Source organism: Telmatherina bonti (genome assembly GCF_933228915.1).
Source record: "Telmatherina bonti genome assembly, chromosome: 14".
Lineage (NCBI taxonomy): Eukaryota > Metazoa > Chordata > Actinopteri > Atheriniformes > Telmatherinidae > Telmatherina > Telmatherina bonti.
This window is the reverse complement of record NC_136612.1, coordinates 19,483,295-19,502,859: the sequence shown is the minus strand read 5'-3', so window position 1 is coordinate 19,502,859 and position 19,565 is coordinate 19,483,295. Positions and strand designations below refer to the sequence as shown.

At 39.4% G+C, this 19,565-nt stretch overlaps 1 protein-coding gene across 1 annotated transcript in view; it reads left to right on the top strand.

The window, feature by feature from the left end:
- cacna1aa (calcium channel, voltage-dependent, P/Q type, alpha 1A subunit, a) overlaps positions 1 to 19,565 on the top strand; it is a gene marked incomplete at both ends in the record, with an annotated part of 73,951 nt that overhangs the window by 43,299 nt on the left and 11,087 nt on the right. Inside the window, 16 exons of the mRNA XM_079253526.1 lie at positions 296 to 355; positions 465 to 571; positions 4,848 to 4,947; positions 5,138 to 5,298; positions 5,531 to 5,671; positions 5,763 to 5,964; positions 6,058 to 6,222; positions 6,478 to 6,588; positions 8,694 to 8,777; positions 11,621 to 11,737; positions 11,862 to 11,927; positions 12,162 to 12,259; positions 12,412 to 12,562; positions 12,758 to 12,885; positions 14,174 to 14,270; positions 19,230 to 19,335. Of these exons, the coding sequence (XP_079109652.1) occupies positions 296 to 355; positions 465 to 571; positions 4,848 to 4,947; positions 5,138 to 5,298; positions 5,531 to 5,671; positions 5,763 to 5,964; positions 6,058 to 6,222; positions 6,478 to 6,588; positions 8,694 to 8,777; positions 11,621 to 11,737; positions 11,862 to 11,927; positions 12,162 to 12,259; positions 12,412 to 12,562; positions 12,758 to 12,885; positions 14,174 to 14,270; positions 19,230 to 19,335 (1,894 nt within the window). The remainder of the gene's footprint in view (positions 1 to 295; positions 356 to 464; positions 572 to 4,847; positions 4,948 to 5,137; positions 5,299 to 5,530; positions 5,672 to 5,762; positions 5,965 to 6,057; positions 6,223 to 6,477; positions 6,589 to 8,693; positions 8,778 to 11,620; positions 11,738 to 11,861; positions 11,928 to 12,161; positions 12,260 to 12,411; positions 12,563 to 12,757; positions 12,886 to 14,173; positions 14,271 to 19,229; positions 19,336 to 19,565) is intronic.

Genomic DNA, 19,565 nt, shown 5'->3' with positions numbered 1-19,565 from the left:
TTTGATACCCAGGTTTGCTTTGGCTTTAAGCATGACCCCAGTCTTATAAATGGTGTTTGTCTGACCAGTAATCAATTGATTTCAAACAGTTAAATCTATAAATGTATTGATTTTTGGTACATAATATAGAAGAATTTTGAATATACCTAATAAATGTACCATTTTTTAAAATATGCCAAGGGAGATAAATTCCCAACTTCCTGCTCTCTTGAATGAATCTCAGACTTTGATAAACTGCTCTTATTGTTCCAGATGATGTACTCAGCAATGAATCAATCTTCGTCTTTCTGTACAGGTTCTGCGCTATTTCGACTATGTCTTCACAGGAGTGTTTACATTTGAGATGCTGATAAAGGTAGGGCTGTGTCTCACATCAAGACACATTTGAAATCCCATCCACCCTTTTTGATGTTCACCGGAGCTGAATGGTATGGATCAGCCATGTTTTTCTGTCTCTCTTCCAGATGGTAGATCTGGGGTTGCTATTGCACCAGGGCTCTTATTTCCGGGACTTGTGGAACATCCTTGACTTTATAGTGGTTAGTGGTGCTCTGGTGGCCTTCGCCTTCACGTAAGTTTCCCTTCTGCCAGCCCCTGTCCTGTCCTTGCCTTGCTCTTTCATCTCTTAAAGCTGTACAGCCTCACTAGTACCTTGGAGTACAGTTTCCCACATTCCCCTTCATACACCCATGGCTCATTTTATGCCTCTTCCTATCCCAGTCATCTATTTTTTCTCTCACATCTTCTGATTTGATTAGCAATTGCCATTTCTCTTGTATTTCATCCCCTTCCTCATTTAAGCTTTTGCTTATACCTTACTATGGTACACATAGCCAGTCCTTTACTCATGGCCATTTCCTTAATCTTTTCTCTCAAATCCATCATTTGCTCCTGTAGTCCTTCCATTTCTAAGCCTCTCCTCTATCAAAGTCCCCCTGCCAACCGCTTTACACCCCCACATATTAGAAAATATTGCCCCCAGCATCACCTTCCTATCTGCCTCTGCCTTCCTGTGTGAGAGGTGAGGACCACCCTTTGCACCTGTAACCCTTTAGTGCCCAGGGCGTTCTATAGTTAAGGTGCCCAATGCAAAGCCTGGCCCGGTCATGCTGGGTATGCTTCCAAAAATCTTCACACCCTTCTCGTCAACAAAGCAGGTACTTTAACTTTTACTTAATCTGCATGACTGCGAGGAGCAAATGTAGTTTGTAAGTAAGTTAAGTCAGAATTGAGGTTATTAGTGTTCTTTGGAGTTTTGCCTTTGCATGGTTAAAAACAATATAAATGAAACAATAGTGACAGCTCATTGTGTATAAACTTAGACTTGTGTGCATTTTCCTTTGCTTTTCATTGTGCACAGCGGTAAGCCTTTTGTTGCATTGGAGTAATTGAAGGTTGCTCAAGATGTGGTTAGTCAATTTGTCTAATTTCTTAGCAATAATCAAGCAGCAACACACATAGAAAATGTTTTTTGCTACCTTTATGCTGGATTGCCTGTGGGATTAAATACAAATTGAGTTTCCAAAGATGATCACTTTGAGATTTATAGGATTCATTACTGCTGTAATTATCACACTTTGTCTTTAAAATTTGTCATTGCAAATTTCAGGAAAGTTTTTTACAGTAATGGCTCTTTTTTACCCCCCCACCAGCATATCCTCTGACGTTATTGCCCCTTCAGAGTTTGTTTGGACAGTGCTTCACTCCGTCTGAAGTTTTGGACCTGTGATCACTTGTCTCTCCAGCTACTTTTACTGCCATATAGTAAAACTCGTCAGCATTAACATAGTTACAGTTCTCACCTCCTTTTCAATCACTTTTTGTATATTCCTTCGTCTCTGTCATCACTCATAACAACACACAGAATCCTTGTTATTTCTTTGTTGTCTTCTGTCTTAAAAAATGTTTTATCGCAATATAAAAAATATACTTTTAACTGTGTTTGTTATAGAGGTGGTGTGGAAAATTATATTTCTAATAAGTATCATCCTATTTTATGTATTGTCTGCTGTATTGTACATTGGCTGTTAACACAGCAGGTCTGCAGTCAATGAAATGGTTTGAATTTGTGGTTTTGTGACAGCTGTGGAAAATTTTGCCTCACAAGAGGAGAAGTAAAAACGAACATGTTGATGATTTCAGATTCTAAGCCGACACAAGAAAGACATCTTGACAAGGCAGAAACATGAGGCAATAGCGGTGTTCCTACATCTTTCAGACTGGTTTTTAACCCAGTTGTTCTCTCTGAATCATCTATATGTGTGTTCTTTCCACTTATCCCTACTTGCTTGAGTGGAATCTGTCTCTGTTTTGTGCATGTGTGTATGAATATCTCTACATCTATCTTTAACTGTGTCCTTCAGCCTCTCACTCCAATCTTCTTTCTTCTGCGCTACTGAGATCAGACCCAGCCATGACAGACTCATATACTTCCAGATGGTGCCTTAATTCAATTGCTGAAAATCAGCCAGCACTCTAGAAAGGCACAGTAGTCTCGCTGGAGATTTTTATCACTCCTTTAATCCAATCAGTCAGGTCTGAAGGCTGCAGTGTCTTTGGTCACTTTTGGTCCAGTCGGGCTTATTGCGGCACTCAGATTCCTGTCCAGACATGATTGTGAGGTGCAGGTGATGACTAATTGAGTTTGGTTAGTTCACAATAATACCATTACACTCTTTTGGCTTGGCAGTTTTTGTCTAACTGTTTAAGCAATATATGTGTAAGATTAATTTATATTAAGCATGTTGATCATGTTAGCTATCCTCATTTTTGGCAATGTAACCTTTTAAATTTGATTCAGTTTTACTGAAGCTGACTGTTGATTATTGATCTTTAAATAGACTATATATTTCCAGTTTTATAAACATATTTAGTCATATTTTTGCACTTGTAAGATGACCTCTCAGTATCTGGCCTGTCCACCACTTATGCATTTTAATTGCACCTAAATGTTTGATTTAGTGGCAGTCATCTCTTAAGTAGAAGGTTGTTTTTGAAAGAAAGCGGGCCTTGTCTTCTCTTTTTCTCTCTTTGTCTTTCATATGGATGTTTTACCTCCTTTTTCTGTGTCCCATTCTGTGTCTTTTCCCCACTCTTTGTCTTTTTGTCTCTGCTTTCCCTGTTTCTTGCTGTCTTTCACTCCTTCTTCATCTCTTCGTGTGGATCACCAACAGCGGCGGCGGGTAAAGTTCTCTGTCTTTCTCCTCCCCATTTTCTTGTTCTGCACTCTCAGCATCTCTTCGTGTGACCACACACCTGTTTCCTTTTCATCCGTCCTCCTTCACAGCTGCAAATTTAAACTTGTCTGTTGTTCAGTTTATTCCATTGTTCACCGTGAAACAACTCTGCCTTAAACATGACTTAACCTCATAATAACCTGCATCCTCAGCTGAATAACACAAATGCAAAAAAAAAAAAAAAAAAAAAATACAACAGAAAGAGTAAAGATAGATAGAAACTATGTTAGGAAGTTCTTGTAAGGAACCTCATGGGAAATTTTCAACAATAAAGGGAAAATAGTGAAAGGAAAAAGGGGAAGAAAGTGCTTCAAATCATACATGTGCATCTTTACACACAAAGTCACAGAATTATACACAGCCACCAGCATTCCACCATCTGGTCTGCCAGCTGTAAGAACCAGCCAGCTGTACGCACAGCTGCTTTCTCTTCTAATGACCTTTTTCAGTAACCTTTTGACTTAATCTGTTCACTGTTGATGTGCAGTGTTTTTAGACCCATGATGAAGTTTCCCATTATGCCAACATTTTTTCAAAGTAAATGAAACATATTATGATCCTTGAGTCTAATGTCAGTCAGATACCACATTCTTTTAACAAAACTTAACCGTGTAATACTACTAGATAATTCACTTTCTGGCTTGTTAGTAATTCTTTGTTATTTGTATTTCCTAAATAAATTTTGCGTATGCAGAATACCCAAAAGAGTAGATTTAGCTTTCCTACCCTGTGTATCATGTTTGGCTCAGCATTTCATCAAGAAATGCTCATTAAAGCATCTTTATCTTGGTCAGACTTCCTCAAGCCAAGATTCCATGTTGTTCAGACAATGCTGCAAAACCAACAGATCGTAGTTAAATGTTAACATTTCTGGAAATGTTGAGTCATAGAAAGAGAGAGTTTGGCTGTTTATTCAGGGTTTTACATTCGTTACAAACAAATTGTAATACTTTAGGTCCATGAAGTTTTTATATCTTGTTTTTCCACTTATTATTCAAGAAGCACTTTATTTTGGTTAGGTAGCCAGGGGGTTATTTATGTCTCGCTGGTAGTACAACTAAACTCTCTCTGTAAATGTCTCAGGAAAAAAAAAAAGTTCTTTTTTACTCAGCCTGCTGCTGTAAAGAAGAAATATTGCAGCATGGAAAGCAAGGTTTCAATGCGGCATGAATATACGTCACCATTAGCTGGGCATGTGCAAGCCAAGGCTTCAGCCATCCTTGAATAAGCATTGAAATACATTGCAAAGTGTGTAGCAAATGTAGCAACTAGATAGCATTCGGACAGGAATGATATCGGCATGTGTTGTAGTTGTAGACTACCATGTGACACTAGCATGTAGCTACAATGCTAGCCTCACACTTAGAACTGTGATATGATAGCAATACAGCATGTATTGCTATGTATTTAACCCAGACGCAGTTACTCGCTGTGAGTTAACGCGAATCCAAATCCCATTAAGAAATGGCTGCCCACTGCCATTTTGGAATTAGGACTTAAGTTGTCATGTGCATTTGAAACTGCTGACACTTGATTTATGTTTGTGTGTGTGCATGTGTGCGTTTGTTTCGATGTGACTGTGTGTGTGTATGTATAAATGCACACATGTAGGGGGAGCAGTAAAGGAAAAGACCTCAGCACCATCAAGTCTTTGAGGGTTCTGAGAGTGTTGCGTCCTCTGAAGACTATCAAACGTCTTCCCAAACTCAAGGTAAGTGCACACAGGAAGATTTTAACTCCAGTGTTAAACAAATAGCGTAGCTTCGTTGTTGCAAAAGTTAAGGTTTTAAGTCCTCTTGTGCCACTTCTCTCCAAAACGAATGGACAATTTGAATCCAATTTGTGTATTTTTTCAGCATTTAACCAGCATCCATACCTCTGTTGCCCTTCTCTGTCCACAGGCCGTGTTCGACTGTGTGGTGAATTCTCTGAAGAATGTGCTGAACATCCTGATTGTCTACCTACTCTTCATGTTCATCTTCGCTGTGGTGGCTGTACAGCTCTTTAAAGGCCGTTTCTTTTACTGCACTGATGAATCCAAAGAGTTTGAGCGTGACTGCAGGTCAGGAGATACGAGTTGTCCCCATCCTTTACTGTGATCAAGCTCTGGTCACCTGCATGTTAGTTTGGCCTGATTACCCTTCATGCATTGCACATGCTTTGTATATTCTTTTAAACTTTGCTTTACTTTTAATAACTGCATGGAAACTCTAAAGAAAAAAAAATGACATTAGGACAAACTCTCCTGTGACAAACTCCAGTTGATTTTGCTGATGGTGATATATGTGTTTCAGAGGCGAGTATCTGGTGTATGAACGTGATAACGAAGTGAAGGCGCAAAAGCGGGAGTGGAAGAAATACGATTTCCACTATGACAATGTGGCTTGGGCCCTTCTCACCCTCTTCACTGTTTCCACTGGAGAGGGGTGGCCGCAGTAAGTACACCAACATGAGCAGCCACCTGCAGCGCGTACTTTCTTTCAGACAACCGATAACCACCTGCTGCGCTTCTCTCTGCCACCACAGAGTGCTGAAACATTCAGTGGATGCGACCTATGAGAACCAGGGCCCGAGCCCAGGATACAGGATGGAAATGTCCATCTTTTACGTGGTGTACTTCGTGGTCTTCCCCTTCTTCTTCGTCAACATCTTCGTAGCTCTCATTATCATCACCTTTCAAGAACAAGGAGATAAGATGATGGAGGACTATAGCTTAGAAAAGAATGAGGTTAGTAATGATTAAGAAATTATTTGGGAGTGTCATAAAGAGGAAGAATAAAAGCAAAACTCTAAAATGATATCTTCTTTTGTTTTTCTACAGAGAGCTTGCATAGACTTTGCCATCAACGCTAAGCCTCTGACACGTCACATGCCTCAGAACAAACTAAGCTTTCAGTACCGAATGTGGGAGTTTGTGGTCTCACCACCGTTCGAATATACTATCATGGCTATGATTGCGCTCAACACAGTTGTGCTGATGATGAAGGTAACATCTTACTTTGTTCTCTTTTCTGACTGATGCATATTAATGAAAAGACACCGTCATCATTCATTAAGTTAAGCTGATTCTTAAACTGTTTCACATTTGATTGATTTTAATTTGGGTGAGCTAAAACTGTATTTCTGCAAATGTGTTTATACTCATCCTCCTTCCTCTCTGGAGGTGTGTGTGTGTTTGCATGTCACAAACACACTTTGTGCTGCTTTTTTAAGTATGCCGGTTTCGTTTTTTTGTTTATAGTATGACGGCGCTTCTGACACCTATGAAGCTGTATTAGCAAACCTGAACATAGTGTTTACCTCTCTCTTCTCCATGGAGTGTGTACTCAAGATCATTGCCTTTGGAGCACTGGTGAGTGTAAATGTGTGTGTGTGGGTTTCTGCTATTACCATGGAACTACTCATTCTAACTGGGTTATTCCAGCATTCAGCCCTTGACTGTAATGTCTATACATGTGTTAGCATTGGAGAGGCTAAAAAGCTAGATATCCTGCTGACAGCTGAAAATGCAGCTTACAAGTAATCAAATACAGTTTCATTACACTGGGTTGAAACAGAGTATCTGCCTCATACTGGATTTCTCTCAGATATCATCAGCTGGTGTAAATTTCTATAACCTTCATTCATGAAAAGTACAACTTAACATCTCTGCTGATGAGAAAAATATCATGTTTTCCTCTGCTAATCGCTCAAATACTGGTGCAGGCTAGATATAGCTTTCTGGTACAAGTATGTAATGTCACCTGACCAATGGTACACAGTTATTTATTGGTTTTTTTGTGTACTGATTGTAAGCCAGTTCACTTTCATCCAGCACTGACAGTTTATCCTTGTGTCCCAGATGTTCAACCTGAATTTCTGACACCAAACTTCAAGCACTGAATTCAGGAACTGAATTTGAGCAATCCGATTTATTTACCTACCTCTTTAAGATAAGGCATACATCTTGGCTTATCTTCAAGTTTAGAACAGCTGTTCTGATTTCTTCATATTTGAAAAAGTCTTTATAAAAATGTACTTGTAAATTACGTGTTACTATGCTTAATAAGAAGAGGAGCACTTTACATTCATGTTTACCTGATAACAAACAATAAACAGAAAGAGACTATTATAGAGACAAAAAACATTAGATCAATGTTGTATTTAATCTTGTGGAGGTCTTTGTTGCAGTTATGTCACATTGACACACACCGATTGTTTTTCTACTACATTTTGCATGTTTTAAAAAGAAAATTAGGAGAAATAATTACTTATTTTTAGGGTTAAAGTAAAAATGAAAAGGTGCAAATAAATGGGAGGCTGCTAGAAATCGACAGATAAATGTGCAGCCACTGGAGCTGCAGAGGAGGCTGACAAGGGAAAAAATGGATAGAAGAGATATTTTTGGGGATGAATGTTGGGCGGAGATAAAGGACAAGAGGGGGAACAGTTAGATAGTAATTAGAGGAATGAGAGTGAATGACATATAGGCGGTGAAAATAGAAGCAAAGATTATGCAGAGGGTGGCGATTAAGCAGGAGAGGATTCAAATCTTTGAGAAGAAACTCGGCATGCTTATCATAAACACAATTAATACTTACCATTATAAGGGTGCGTGTGCGCATGTGTGTGTGTAGGTGGTTTATTCTAGTAGAGACCTCTTCTGCTCTTGTCCCTTCTCATGTTTAATGCACAGTTTAGCTACAGGTAATATGGAGGAAAGCAGGAGTACTTCCTTATCAGTGTTTTCTCCTTAATAATCTTATTTCTGTGTGAATCGCTTAGCTTAAAAATTTTGATCACATATAGTTAATTATGTAATGTTATTGTGGCTCTGTGCTGTGTATGCATGGAAAATGGTTCCATATATGCAAAGTAATTGCATATATGAGAGTGTGTTGCTATTTTATTAATGGTTTTGAGAATGGAAACATTTCCCTGACACGAAGTAATTCTTTGTGGTTCCGAGTAATAAAAATATGTGTGACGTTAGATGGCTGCTGTAGTCATCTGATGCAGCACAATTTGTCCCTAGCCTGTCTGCTGGCATCCATCCAGCACGCCATCACTGATGGGCCATTTGTCTCATCTAATTTCTGCCTGTTCCTGTCCGACTCAGACATCTTTTCTCTACATTCTTGTTCTTTTTTTTCTCCCTAATGTTCACTCACTCTATCTTTTTTTCTAATTCTTTACCTCGAATCTTTCCGTGTTTGAATTTTTTCATTACCATCTCAGTCATGATGTATCCTTTTTTTTAAATCTTTATTTCAACATGACCTATGTGTGGTCCATTCCCTTGGACTATCCTGTTTCTTTGTGGGGTTTTTTTTTTTTATAACCTCCTTTTTGTCTGTTCATCTCCCAAATTCATATTCCTCTGCATCTTACTGTCTCCTCACTGTCTTCTCACCTGTTTCCAGTTTTCACTTTGTACTCACTGCCATCTATCTTTCTTCTCTCTTGTTATTATCACAGAATTATTTCAAAGATGCCTGGAATATTTTTGACTGTGTGACAGTCCTGGGCAGCATTACTGACATCCTGGTTACGGAGCTTGGGGTAAGTAGCAGAATTTATTCATTTTTTGTATCTGTGTATACCTCTGAAATTACAGTACTGAGAAGTAAAGGTTGAGACACAATAGACAGAAATGCCATAAAGTTAGCAAAAGTTGTTGTTTTTTTTCCTCTCATTTATGTTTGTGTCTGTGAATCTTCATCTATTAAAATTTCCCAAAAACATATACCAGAAAAGATGGGGAGTAAGAGGGCAGGAGTTGGATGCCACTGATGAGTCTAGCACTGCTCAGTCATGCATGCCCCCCCATCTCTTGAAAGTCTTATATAATTGTCCCAGTTGGTGGGATGGGGATCCAGCTCTGAGCCACTGACAGCAAGGCAGGAAGCTTGCTGATGCTCTACAGAGAGCCAGTTCACAGCTTGTCCAAGCAGCCCAGCAGGCTTTCATGCTATCAGGTTGCATCAGACTTCTTTTAATCACAACAGCTTAGGGCTTGAAGTCCCAGTGAAAATCATACCATGTTTACCATTTAGTAAAATTCAACTGTAAATAACAAAGAGGTTATGCATCCATTCCCAAGCTCATAGTCAAGGTGAATGAGAAAACTGTATTAGAAAGTCAGACAGAATGTGTTTAGTCTGAGTTTGGTGATGACTGAAGAGCAAAATACCAAATTCATCCCAACAAATTATGACTGATTAAAAGGGATGAACATACAGAGCATTTTTATTAGCAAAGCTCATAACTAACTTAGTTAATGCAAATGTTACAGGAAAGAAATTTCTACTCTTTCCTGTCTTTTCTCTGAACACACTGAAAGAGGTTTATTTGAACAGACTAAATGTGTAAACTGTGTACAAGAGATGTCTAGATATACTGGATAGCTTTCATTAAAAGGAACTTAAAAAATTAGACTCATTTATAAAGAAGTACAAATGAATTACCCAAGTAATGTAAACATTCAAAAGTTACACTGTGTGATAACTACAAATACTTGTGATCTCCCTACTTTGTCTGTGATAGGAAGCATTACCAATGATTTAATGCACAATCTAACTGTCTGTAATAGCTGTGTTTAACTATTAGCATTCTTGATTATGCTCATGTGAGAATAAAGCTGGAAATAATTTATATATTTGAAATATTTGTAAAGAAAATTTGCTCTCCTGATTCTTAACTCAAGTTATTATTGTCATACAAATCTCTGTTCTTTGACAGCTGCTCATGTGCTGATGTGTCTCTGCAATGACTGTTGATTTCTCTGTTTTTGTTTTTTATCTTTTCACATGCTTACTTTAAATCGTCCACAAACTTAACGACGACCTTCTGTAATCTGCTTTGCCCTGTCCCCTTCCCTCCCCCGTCACCTACTACTTGCTGTGATTCTACCCAATCAAAATGCACTATGAATCCTCTGTGCCCACCCATGACGACTGGCTTGGTCAATCTGTCTGGTTGTTCTTCGAATCAACCAAAAATCCTCAAATTTGCTGCTTTAAACCATAAATCTGCAACATCCACATGTAGATGGTTTGTAATGTTTTTTTAAAGGTCTTTTTTTACTGCATGTGCTTTATCTGCATCCCGACCAGTGTTTATGGCTGTGAGACGAGCATGCTTTACCGGACTCCAGTCACCCAATACACTCACTGCATATCCTTTACTTAGAACTAATGCACAGTTTGTAAAGGATTGGATGCTATACACTGGAATAGATTGCAACATCTATCCACTGAGATTAGTTCTTTCATCATACAAGCATACAGTCTACACATACTCACCCACACATATGACAGTGACTGGTAGAGTGTTTCCACAGACAACTGAGTGAGTTCAAAGCTTTGCCCCTGGCAGAGAGAACAAGTGATGCATGATGACCCTTGCATGTCTTTGGCAGTAACCCTTTATTTTCATAACACACGCACAGAATGCTGAAGTATGCTGTGTAGTGAATGAAACCTGCACGTGCCACTGCTGGTTACTTTTATGCACCTGGTCTCGGACTGCAACCTTTTGTTCTCTACTGTGATAATAGTCAGTTGAAGAGTACATATTGTAAATGTAGATGTTCTATAAGTGGAAATCAAAAGTTTCAATAATCAAAATCATCTTTTGTTAGCAAAAAAAAAAAAGGGATGTATCTGTCCGTCTTTATGGGCAAAAGCATCTAAACATGTTTGAACCAAACAGAGGTAACCTAAGATGTGATGACTTTTGATTTTCTTCTTTAACTGTCACATCACAACAGAAAGTCATGTGACCGTTTCCACCCAGGCCCTTTGTATGATACATAAGCTGTTGTTAGATTTGCTGCTTAACCTTGCATTTGCTTGCATCTGCATGCTGTGGGGTTGCTGCATTTAAAAGAAAATGCATATTTGTCTATGAGAGAATTGGTGCATTTGGTTGTCCTTCCAAGAAAATATCCTGACGTCCCTGCACAAAAACTACTCACCTCTCCTTACCACCATTAGCATTAATGTATTGACCAATTGGATGAAAGTAGTTAGATTTGGATGGTCTCCTTCCCCTTGTGTTGCATTGTCTAACCTACTGGTTATGAAAAGCTTGTTGGAGCCTTGCTGGTTTTGAGTTTGGTTTGCTTTGACTGGTTTGATTCCATATTATTTTATTTGTATGAGTTTGACTCTTTCAGTTTGAGTTTGACTGTTTTTTTTTTTCCTTCTCTAATTTATGTTTTGTTTGTTGTATAAAACATCTTTGCACACTTTGCAGTTCAACTAACTGCTGTTTTATTTTATTCCAACCCCAAATCCTCATTCTTCCTCTCTGTCACCTTCCACTTTTATTTCCTCTCCCCACTCCTATCTTCAATGTCCCCATCCATCTTTATCTCTGGTCATGATGTGGCTGTGCTGCAGGATAATTTCATCAACCTAAGTTTCCTAAGGCTGTTCAGGGCAGCTCGTCTCATCAAGCTGCTGAGGCAGGGAGAAACCATCAGGATCCTGCTCTGGACCTTTGTTCAGTCTTTCAAGGTTTCTGTCCGATTATACAGCATAACAAAAAAATGCATCCATGTGTTGTCCACATATATACATTTGTTTTCAATCTGAAAACACTACACCGGCTCAGTATGTAATGATTAATGTCTCTCTTCAGGCACTGCCTTATGTCTGCCTCCTCATTGCCATGCTGTTTTTCATCTATGCCATCATTGGGATGCAGGTGGGTGAGAGCCTAAGAATTACTACAGAGGTTGTGGGATGCATTAAATGTTTTATAGTATAAGTAAGATGAGAAGGACACAAGAGTATAGGGAGGGTGAGGATGGTGATAATGGTCATAAGGATTTGGTGCATGATGGAAGGAGGAGGGAGATTTAGAGAACAGTAACAAAACAGCATTGGTTTCTTGATGACTGATACTTAAACTTAATCATAATGTGATCTTTTGTGACAGCTGTTTGGAAATATTGCAATTGAAGAAGATGGAGAGAGTGCTATCAACCAGCATAACAACTTCAGGACCTTCATACAAGCACTGATGCTTCTCTTTAGGTGTGTCTATCAGTGTCTCCATACATCACTGTGCATTGTTTTTCTCTTCAAATATTTAGCGTCTGAATTACCATCCAGTTATTTATTTATTTATTTTGGCAAACTTTGTGGAAATCCTTGATAGATAATTCGATCTGTTTGCTTGTCTGTAGGAGCGCAACAGGAGAGGCATGGCACGAGATCATGCTAGCATGTCTGGGGGGTAAGGAGTGTGACCTCCAGTCAGGGAATACAGGGCCAGAGTGTGGCAGCCAAGTTGCCTACCTTTACTTTGTCTCCTTCATCTTCTTCTGTTCGTTCTTGGTGAGTGCGTCACTGAAAATTTCGCACCATCTTCCACATTGTGGCGATATTTTGTCGAAACAAATGCACACAAAAAGCTGAAAGCACACTATGTTTTGAAAATATTTGCAGCTCAGGCTGCAAATATTTTGCAAGACTGTTTATTGGATTAGATGCTTAATTTAATGTTTTTTGTGTTCTTGTACCTGTGTGCAGATGCTGAATCTATTTGTAGCCGTCATCATGGATAACTTTGAGTACCTGACTAGAGATTCATCCATTCTGGGACCGCACCACCTAGATGAGTATGTCAGGATATGGGCAGAGTATGATCCAGCTGCCTGGTGAGTGCTAACTTGCACACAATTAACTGCAAAGAGATGTTCTTGCATTATAAAAAATAAAAGAAAAAAAAGCCAATCCTCATATATTTTATTGCTTGTGAGGTTGCTCTAACATGCTTGCTCACACAGAAAAAGGCCCAACGACAGCAGTCACTTCAACACAGCACTGTGACAGTTTTCCTATCTGGTAAACATCAGCACATGCCTTTGTTAATGATGAAGTGATAATCAGCAATGAAAAAAACTCAGGCTTAACCTAGTTAAAAGAAAGTGATACTCCAATAAAAGAGCTTCAAGGGGTCTGTAATGGATCTGAGTATAACCTCATCGGGCATCTGGTTATCTCTGCCACACCGTACAACCCCCTCCCTACTCCTCATCCCTCCCTCCAGTGTAAACCGTCCTAATATATCTTCCACCCATTCCTAAACACCTCCCCCCTCTCTTCTGGAATATACTGCCAAAAAACTTAATGTGGCAATGTCTACACTCCAAACAAACCCCCCCTTGTAGCGTCAGTGTCTACTGTAGACATGCTAAGTTTCATGGTATCTGTATTCCAGCATTTATGTGTTGCCCTTACGGTGTCTCCTAAACTGCAAATGGGCCACTGTAGACAGGGAAAGGTTAAATAGAAAACAACGAGGAAATAAAAGAGAATTGCAGGGTAAAATACCCCTACACAATTTGCTGGAGAGATGCATAAGGGAACTGAGAAAGTTTGGATTGCCCTTGCTAATGAGAGAGATAGAAGTAGCAAATATTGGGTTAGACATGAAAACAGAGACCTTTTTCCCTCTTTAATTTGACATTGATTGTGAGAACATTGCCTTTTTCCAACAAGAGAACACTAAAGCAGAAACAGATACACATGGCTAACACCAAACACATACTTAAAAGGGAGGGAATGTGAGTACCACCAGCAACCATTAAGCAATTACCAAGCACATGCTTTTCTAGTCTGTGTGCAAATCCCTAAATTACACCGTGCACACATCCAGTAAGAAAGCAAGGGAAAGTAATGAAGAGGATTTTGGAAAGTGGAGTGTTGCCAATCCTAATGGCCACATTTGACAGAATGTGCCATGCAGTGAAGTATGTGTTATTTATTTGTGTGAATATAAGAGTCATTCTTACAATCTTGTGAAGTAATTTCAGATATTGTGATATTCTTGTCAATCTTGTGCTTTTCCTCCCAATGTCCTCTCTTCTTTCTGGATTTGTGTGTGTGTGATCTGTTTTTCCTGTCGGTGTGTGTGTGTTTAACTCCCCTGTATTCTTCTTGCAGCGGGCGCATACATTATAAGGACATGTACAGTTTATTACGAGTTATCGACCCGCCTCTCGGCTTAGGCAAGAAATGCCCTCATAGGGTGGCCTGCAAGGTTTGACTTCCATTCAAATGAAACCTCTCAATCACACTTGCTAGCCACAGCATACAGGAATGGAATGAATGCTGCTTTGTTTTCTTGTTTAGTTTTTTTTTTTTCAATTTTTTTTTTCTTTTTTTTTTTCAATTTTCATTTCAACCTACAACTTCTGTTCGACCATTATCAACTTGCATTCTGAACTGCTGAGAGAATGTGCGGGACAATGCAGACACCCAGAGAAGCATGTGAAATGCACAAACTGAAATTTAAAACACATTAAGAAGTTTTTCCACATTGTTAAATGGATTTTATTTCTTATATTTTTTCTTTTTGAATATTCTTTTTTTTTTTGTTTTTGTTTTTGCTTGCTGTGGAGCCATGGCTATGATGTAGCAAGCTACGGTTGCCAACTGTAGTGTTGCATTGTTCTTGGTATTTTGGGGGGTTGGGGGAAAGACAGAAACTGCATTGACATTCCCCTTCCTCTTTCTCCTCTCTCATCCGAGCAGGTGCAGCTTACTGCCTGCTGTCAAGCTCCGCCCTGCTCCTCTGTGAAAATGCGCACACTCTGACCCACATACTTAACACACAATTGCGTGCAAAAGTTTGGGTGCAAGTGGTCAAAATTTCCGTCACTGGGGGTTTTAAGTGAATGGATGATGGACTGATCTGCAAATTGGAAAGATCATGTTAAATAATAATTGTAATTAACAAGGAACGTTCTATAATTTGTTTTAAGTAAGATAAATATCTTATCCGGATTTTTTTTAGCAGTCCACTTCACCCAGTTGAAACAAGTTGAAGTAAGTTGATTCTGTCTCATATCTGATATTGTACAGTCTCAGAGGAGGAAAAAGAGGAATATGACAAAATTCAAATGCAAGTGAAGATTTATGATATTCTGCACTTTCTCTCCTCAATCATAGTCCCAGCTTCCAGTATAGTTTCCTCCAAACTGAAGCTAATAGCCCTGGGAAAATGATAAATAATGAACTTTTCCACAACAAGGATTGATTGTCATTGTCAGAATATGCAGGAAATGAATACATGTTATGTTATGTTATGTTATGTTATGTTATGTTATGTTATGTTATCATGCTATGTGCATGTATTTAATGATTCAGGAGCATTTTACTGCTAGAGGAAAGAATATAATCTTATAAATATCAGGGAATTCCCTTCATCTTCTCATTCACTTAGCTATTCCCCCTAATAGTATTTTTGCCCAGAATACCCTAACTTTTGCACTCTTTGGACGTTTCTTTGCACAGAATTGTCTTCAGCTCCCAAAAAGAAAATAATTACCTGTCAAATTCCAATCCTCTGCTTCCTCCTGTTGCCTCCCTTGTTTTCTTCCTCTCTTTTCTGTCATGACAAAGTGGAAGAGAATATTTCAACGTATAGAAAAGCCGCATGGCCACAGTCTCAAATAAGCCCAATGACCTTGTATTTTTGCCTTTTATTTTATTTTGTTGGGGCCATTTTCCCTCTCTATCTCCCTAAAGATCCTTTTCTCTCTTTTTAACCTCTATGCTCTAACTACGACCGCTCTTTGCCTCTCTTTTTGTGATTTTTGTTAACGGGGTGGTGGCACTGACTGGTGATGCAGTGGCAGGATCAGTTGCAGGGAAATGTATGACATGCTGAGGCATATGAGTCCTCCACTAGGCCTCGGGAAGAGGTGTCCAGCACGGGTGGCCTACAAGGTCAGAAAGGGCCCCATCTTTAATCAAGTCTTCTATGGGTGTTGTGGGGATGTGGGCGGTGTACAAAGGGGCCGGGGCCAAGGATTTAAGCATTCAACGTGGTGTAAACTTTAGTGTCATTGTTTCTTTGGTTCTGTTTCTGTTTCTTTTCGTGGAAAGTGGGGACGGGCTGGTTGGTGTTGTGGCGTTGTGTGATGCTGTGGTGCGTTGAGAGGTAGCAGGACAGTTAGTATAAAGGGTTGAAGCAGGGTTGTGTATCCACAGGAGGGGACGAAAAGAGGGACCTTCTCAGCTTGTTTGCACCAATGGGCACAAAGCTCACAAACACAAACACGTAAAAGCCATACACATCATGACCAGCATGATACTCCGCAAATGGAAGGTGTTACTGAATATGCAGGTTACTGCAGTTATCTAAACAACTAATGTATGCGTAAAAACACAGATGTTTTCACACATGGAGACAGTGCTGAACAAACACACTCATGCAGCATGTGTGTGCAGCAGGGCTTGGAAGGTCCGCCAGACTTACGTCCTCTGACTCGTTCCATCCTGTGGATGATGCAGATACACAAATACACTCGCACATGCACTGAAACACACACAGAATTAGGTCATATCAACCTGCACGTAGATATTTTCTGTTATTTCTCATGGTAGAGAGAGCAGAAGGGCTTGTGTCAGTGATGTGTTTTCCTCAGAGAGCCTTTGGTTGCTATACAGAAGCAATTCTTTTTCTGTCACCCTTCATGTAGCAGCTCAAAGCCCCCAAGCAGCCTTCTCTATCTGCAAGTCCAATCTTCTCTTTGTCCTTTGGTTCTGTCGTCAATGCAGTTCTATTCTGTTTCCAGCCCCCTTCATCTCTGCATATTGCTCCCCTCCCTAGCATACACACACCCTCACCTGCCTTCTGCATGGCCAATAAACACCATTTCATCCTCCCTCCTGCACACATGCCCCCTGTACGTCAAAAAATACATAGACACACTAATCTTACATTCACTATTATCTAAATAGAAGCATACAGAACAATTATTACTACATTTATGTTGCCATGTGTTCCAGTATGATAGTCTCATGAGAAATCCTTGGCAGATGACTGTGAGCCTCGGGGGGGCAGCAAGCTCAACAGCCTGTAGGCAATGGGGATCATTCCATCCCTAATCATTGCTTTATCCAACCTCCCCTTTTCCAGCAAACTTGGGGCAAATAGTGCTGATATTTAACACTATTTCGACTTGCTTACTGTATGGGATGGAAACTTGTGTTAAATGAATATAGTACTGACACAGTACTCAATTTCCATGGACTACTTCCCTCTCAAAGTTTCAAATAATTGATAAGATCACAATGTTGCATGGTTAAAATAATGGTTAGTATCTCAGCAACTATTTGACCTCAGTTTTAAGCGCTCAAAATCTCTTTTTATTCCTTTTATTCTGGCTTTATTTTTACTGTAACCCTTGCCAGCATCCATTTTTATATTAAATTTGTTTTCTGTCCTAATCCTTCTGGTTTTATTCTATTCTCACACTGTAAGCATCCTTCTTGAAAAGAGGAAATAAGTAAACCCTCAGATGCCCTGCCTAGCAACCTAACATGCATTTCATGCATGGTATAACCCGGTAATATGTCCCTTGATCATTATTGTTGCAACAGTTATCCAGAAAATCCCTGTGTATATGTTGCCACCTCTACCAAAGAACAAAATACAAACCTTACCTGAAATGTGTTTGTCCAGTACAGAAACATTTGTCCATACAGCTTTCTTTTACTTTTGATCCTCCAATTAAAGACAGACAGCAGAGAATTTCAGGCAGGACAGCTGAAGACACACAAAGTATGGTGATATTTCTTTCTTTCCATTATATTATTATTTCTTATTCTTTTATTTATTTATTTCTATTGATTTGCCTTTGTTTATTCTATTTATGGTCTTTTAGTTATGCGCGCCACCTCACAGATAATTGATTTTCTACATTCAGTGTTTCCATTTCAGTTCCTATATATTTTCTGGCAGAATAAATATATTTTTCACCTCACATTTCCTCGATTCATCTTTGGCTTATGTTAGCAAATAATTAATGCATTTTTTGCAACAGAATAACCTCTTCATGGTTAGCTTTTCTTTTCTCTCTTTCTTTTTTTTTGCTTATTTTTCCCAGTTTCTATTTCTACAAAACACTGCTCTCTCTCACCTAACCCTCTGAACCTGTTGCCATTTTTTGCACATTAAACCTAGAAGCCAAAGAGAAACTTTTTTCATCATTTCAGCATAGCCCCATCAAATTCCTTATCGTTTCTAATAATAAACACATTTAAAAAAAAAAAGAAACTCACAAACTCATTTCAGTGTCACAAACAGAGAATGCAATCTGTGTACAGCTGCACAGCTGCTTGTCCTGTGAGGCATATTGTGTGTGCACTGCATGCTGCATGGGCGGGTGGGAGGTGCAAGAAGGATTTGGGGAAAGATGGATTAAAGTTGAGGCATTTAATCAGAATGTGGGTTGGAGAGTGGGTGCATGATATGCTGCATGTGAAGTTCTCGCCGATTCCACTTGTTGTCTTTCGTCACCAAACACGCATGAACGTCGCGCTGTGAATTAATGTATGTCTTTCTTTCGTCTGAATCTACAAGTCAACAAGACTTACACGAGATCAAACCAATAAATAAAAAACAAAGTATTTCCCATCCTGAAAAACAACCCTTTAATTTGTTTTTGGTTTATTGGTTTATCACCTGGTCTGTTGGTTTTGTTGTGAACCTCCAAACCTCTAGGGGGAGCACTGAAAATAGTAGCAGCTGCTCAGCCTGTCCTCCTGTTTTCCCTTTGAAGGCTCAATGATACATGTTAATCAAGCCTGTGAGGTCTTTTAGATGGCAATTATCACAACATAAGAGTAATAGTAAGCGAACAAGTGAGTACATGACTCAAATAATAACATTTAAACTTTCCTTCCCACTTTGACACTCACAGGTTCATTCTTATAAATCAGATTCAAATATATGATTTACTGTGAGCCCTAAAGCCACATATGGCTAATTTGAAAAGATACTTTTAACCCGAGCCATTACAGGCAGACAGACTATAGATGTGGTTCTCAAAAAGCTTCTGAACCACCCCCACCCCTTGCCCCACCCCCGTCCTGCTTCCCTTTCTGCCGCAAACTTGGCACCCCCTCCCCCTTGTCACCTGGAGGTTCCACGTACGCTCCGCTTACTTCCCAATTTTCTCACTGCTTGCCCTAATTGACTTCCTCACAGAGACTGCTTCGTATGGATCTGCCTGTGGCCGATGACAACACGGTCCACTTTAACTCCACTCTCATGGCTTTGATCCGCACAGCGTTGGATATCAAAATCGCCAAGGGTACGGAACATCTGGAGCCCATTCGAAACCCTTATGTCTGATTGTTATCACCTTTTCTTGACCCCTTTCTCTTTCCCTCTTTTAACGCAGTCACCTGTTTAATTGCTAAACCTAGAAACCATGTATCAACTTGTGTGTGTAGAATATTGCTAATTTGTATGAAAAGTTGAATATTTGATGTTGAGAAATCAGAAACGGATACTTTGACTTGCAGAATAACTTGATCATCA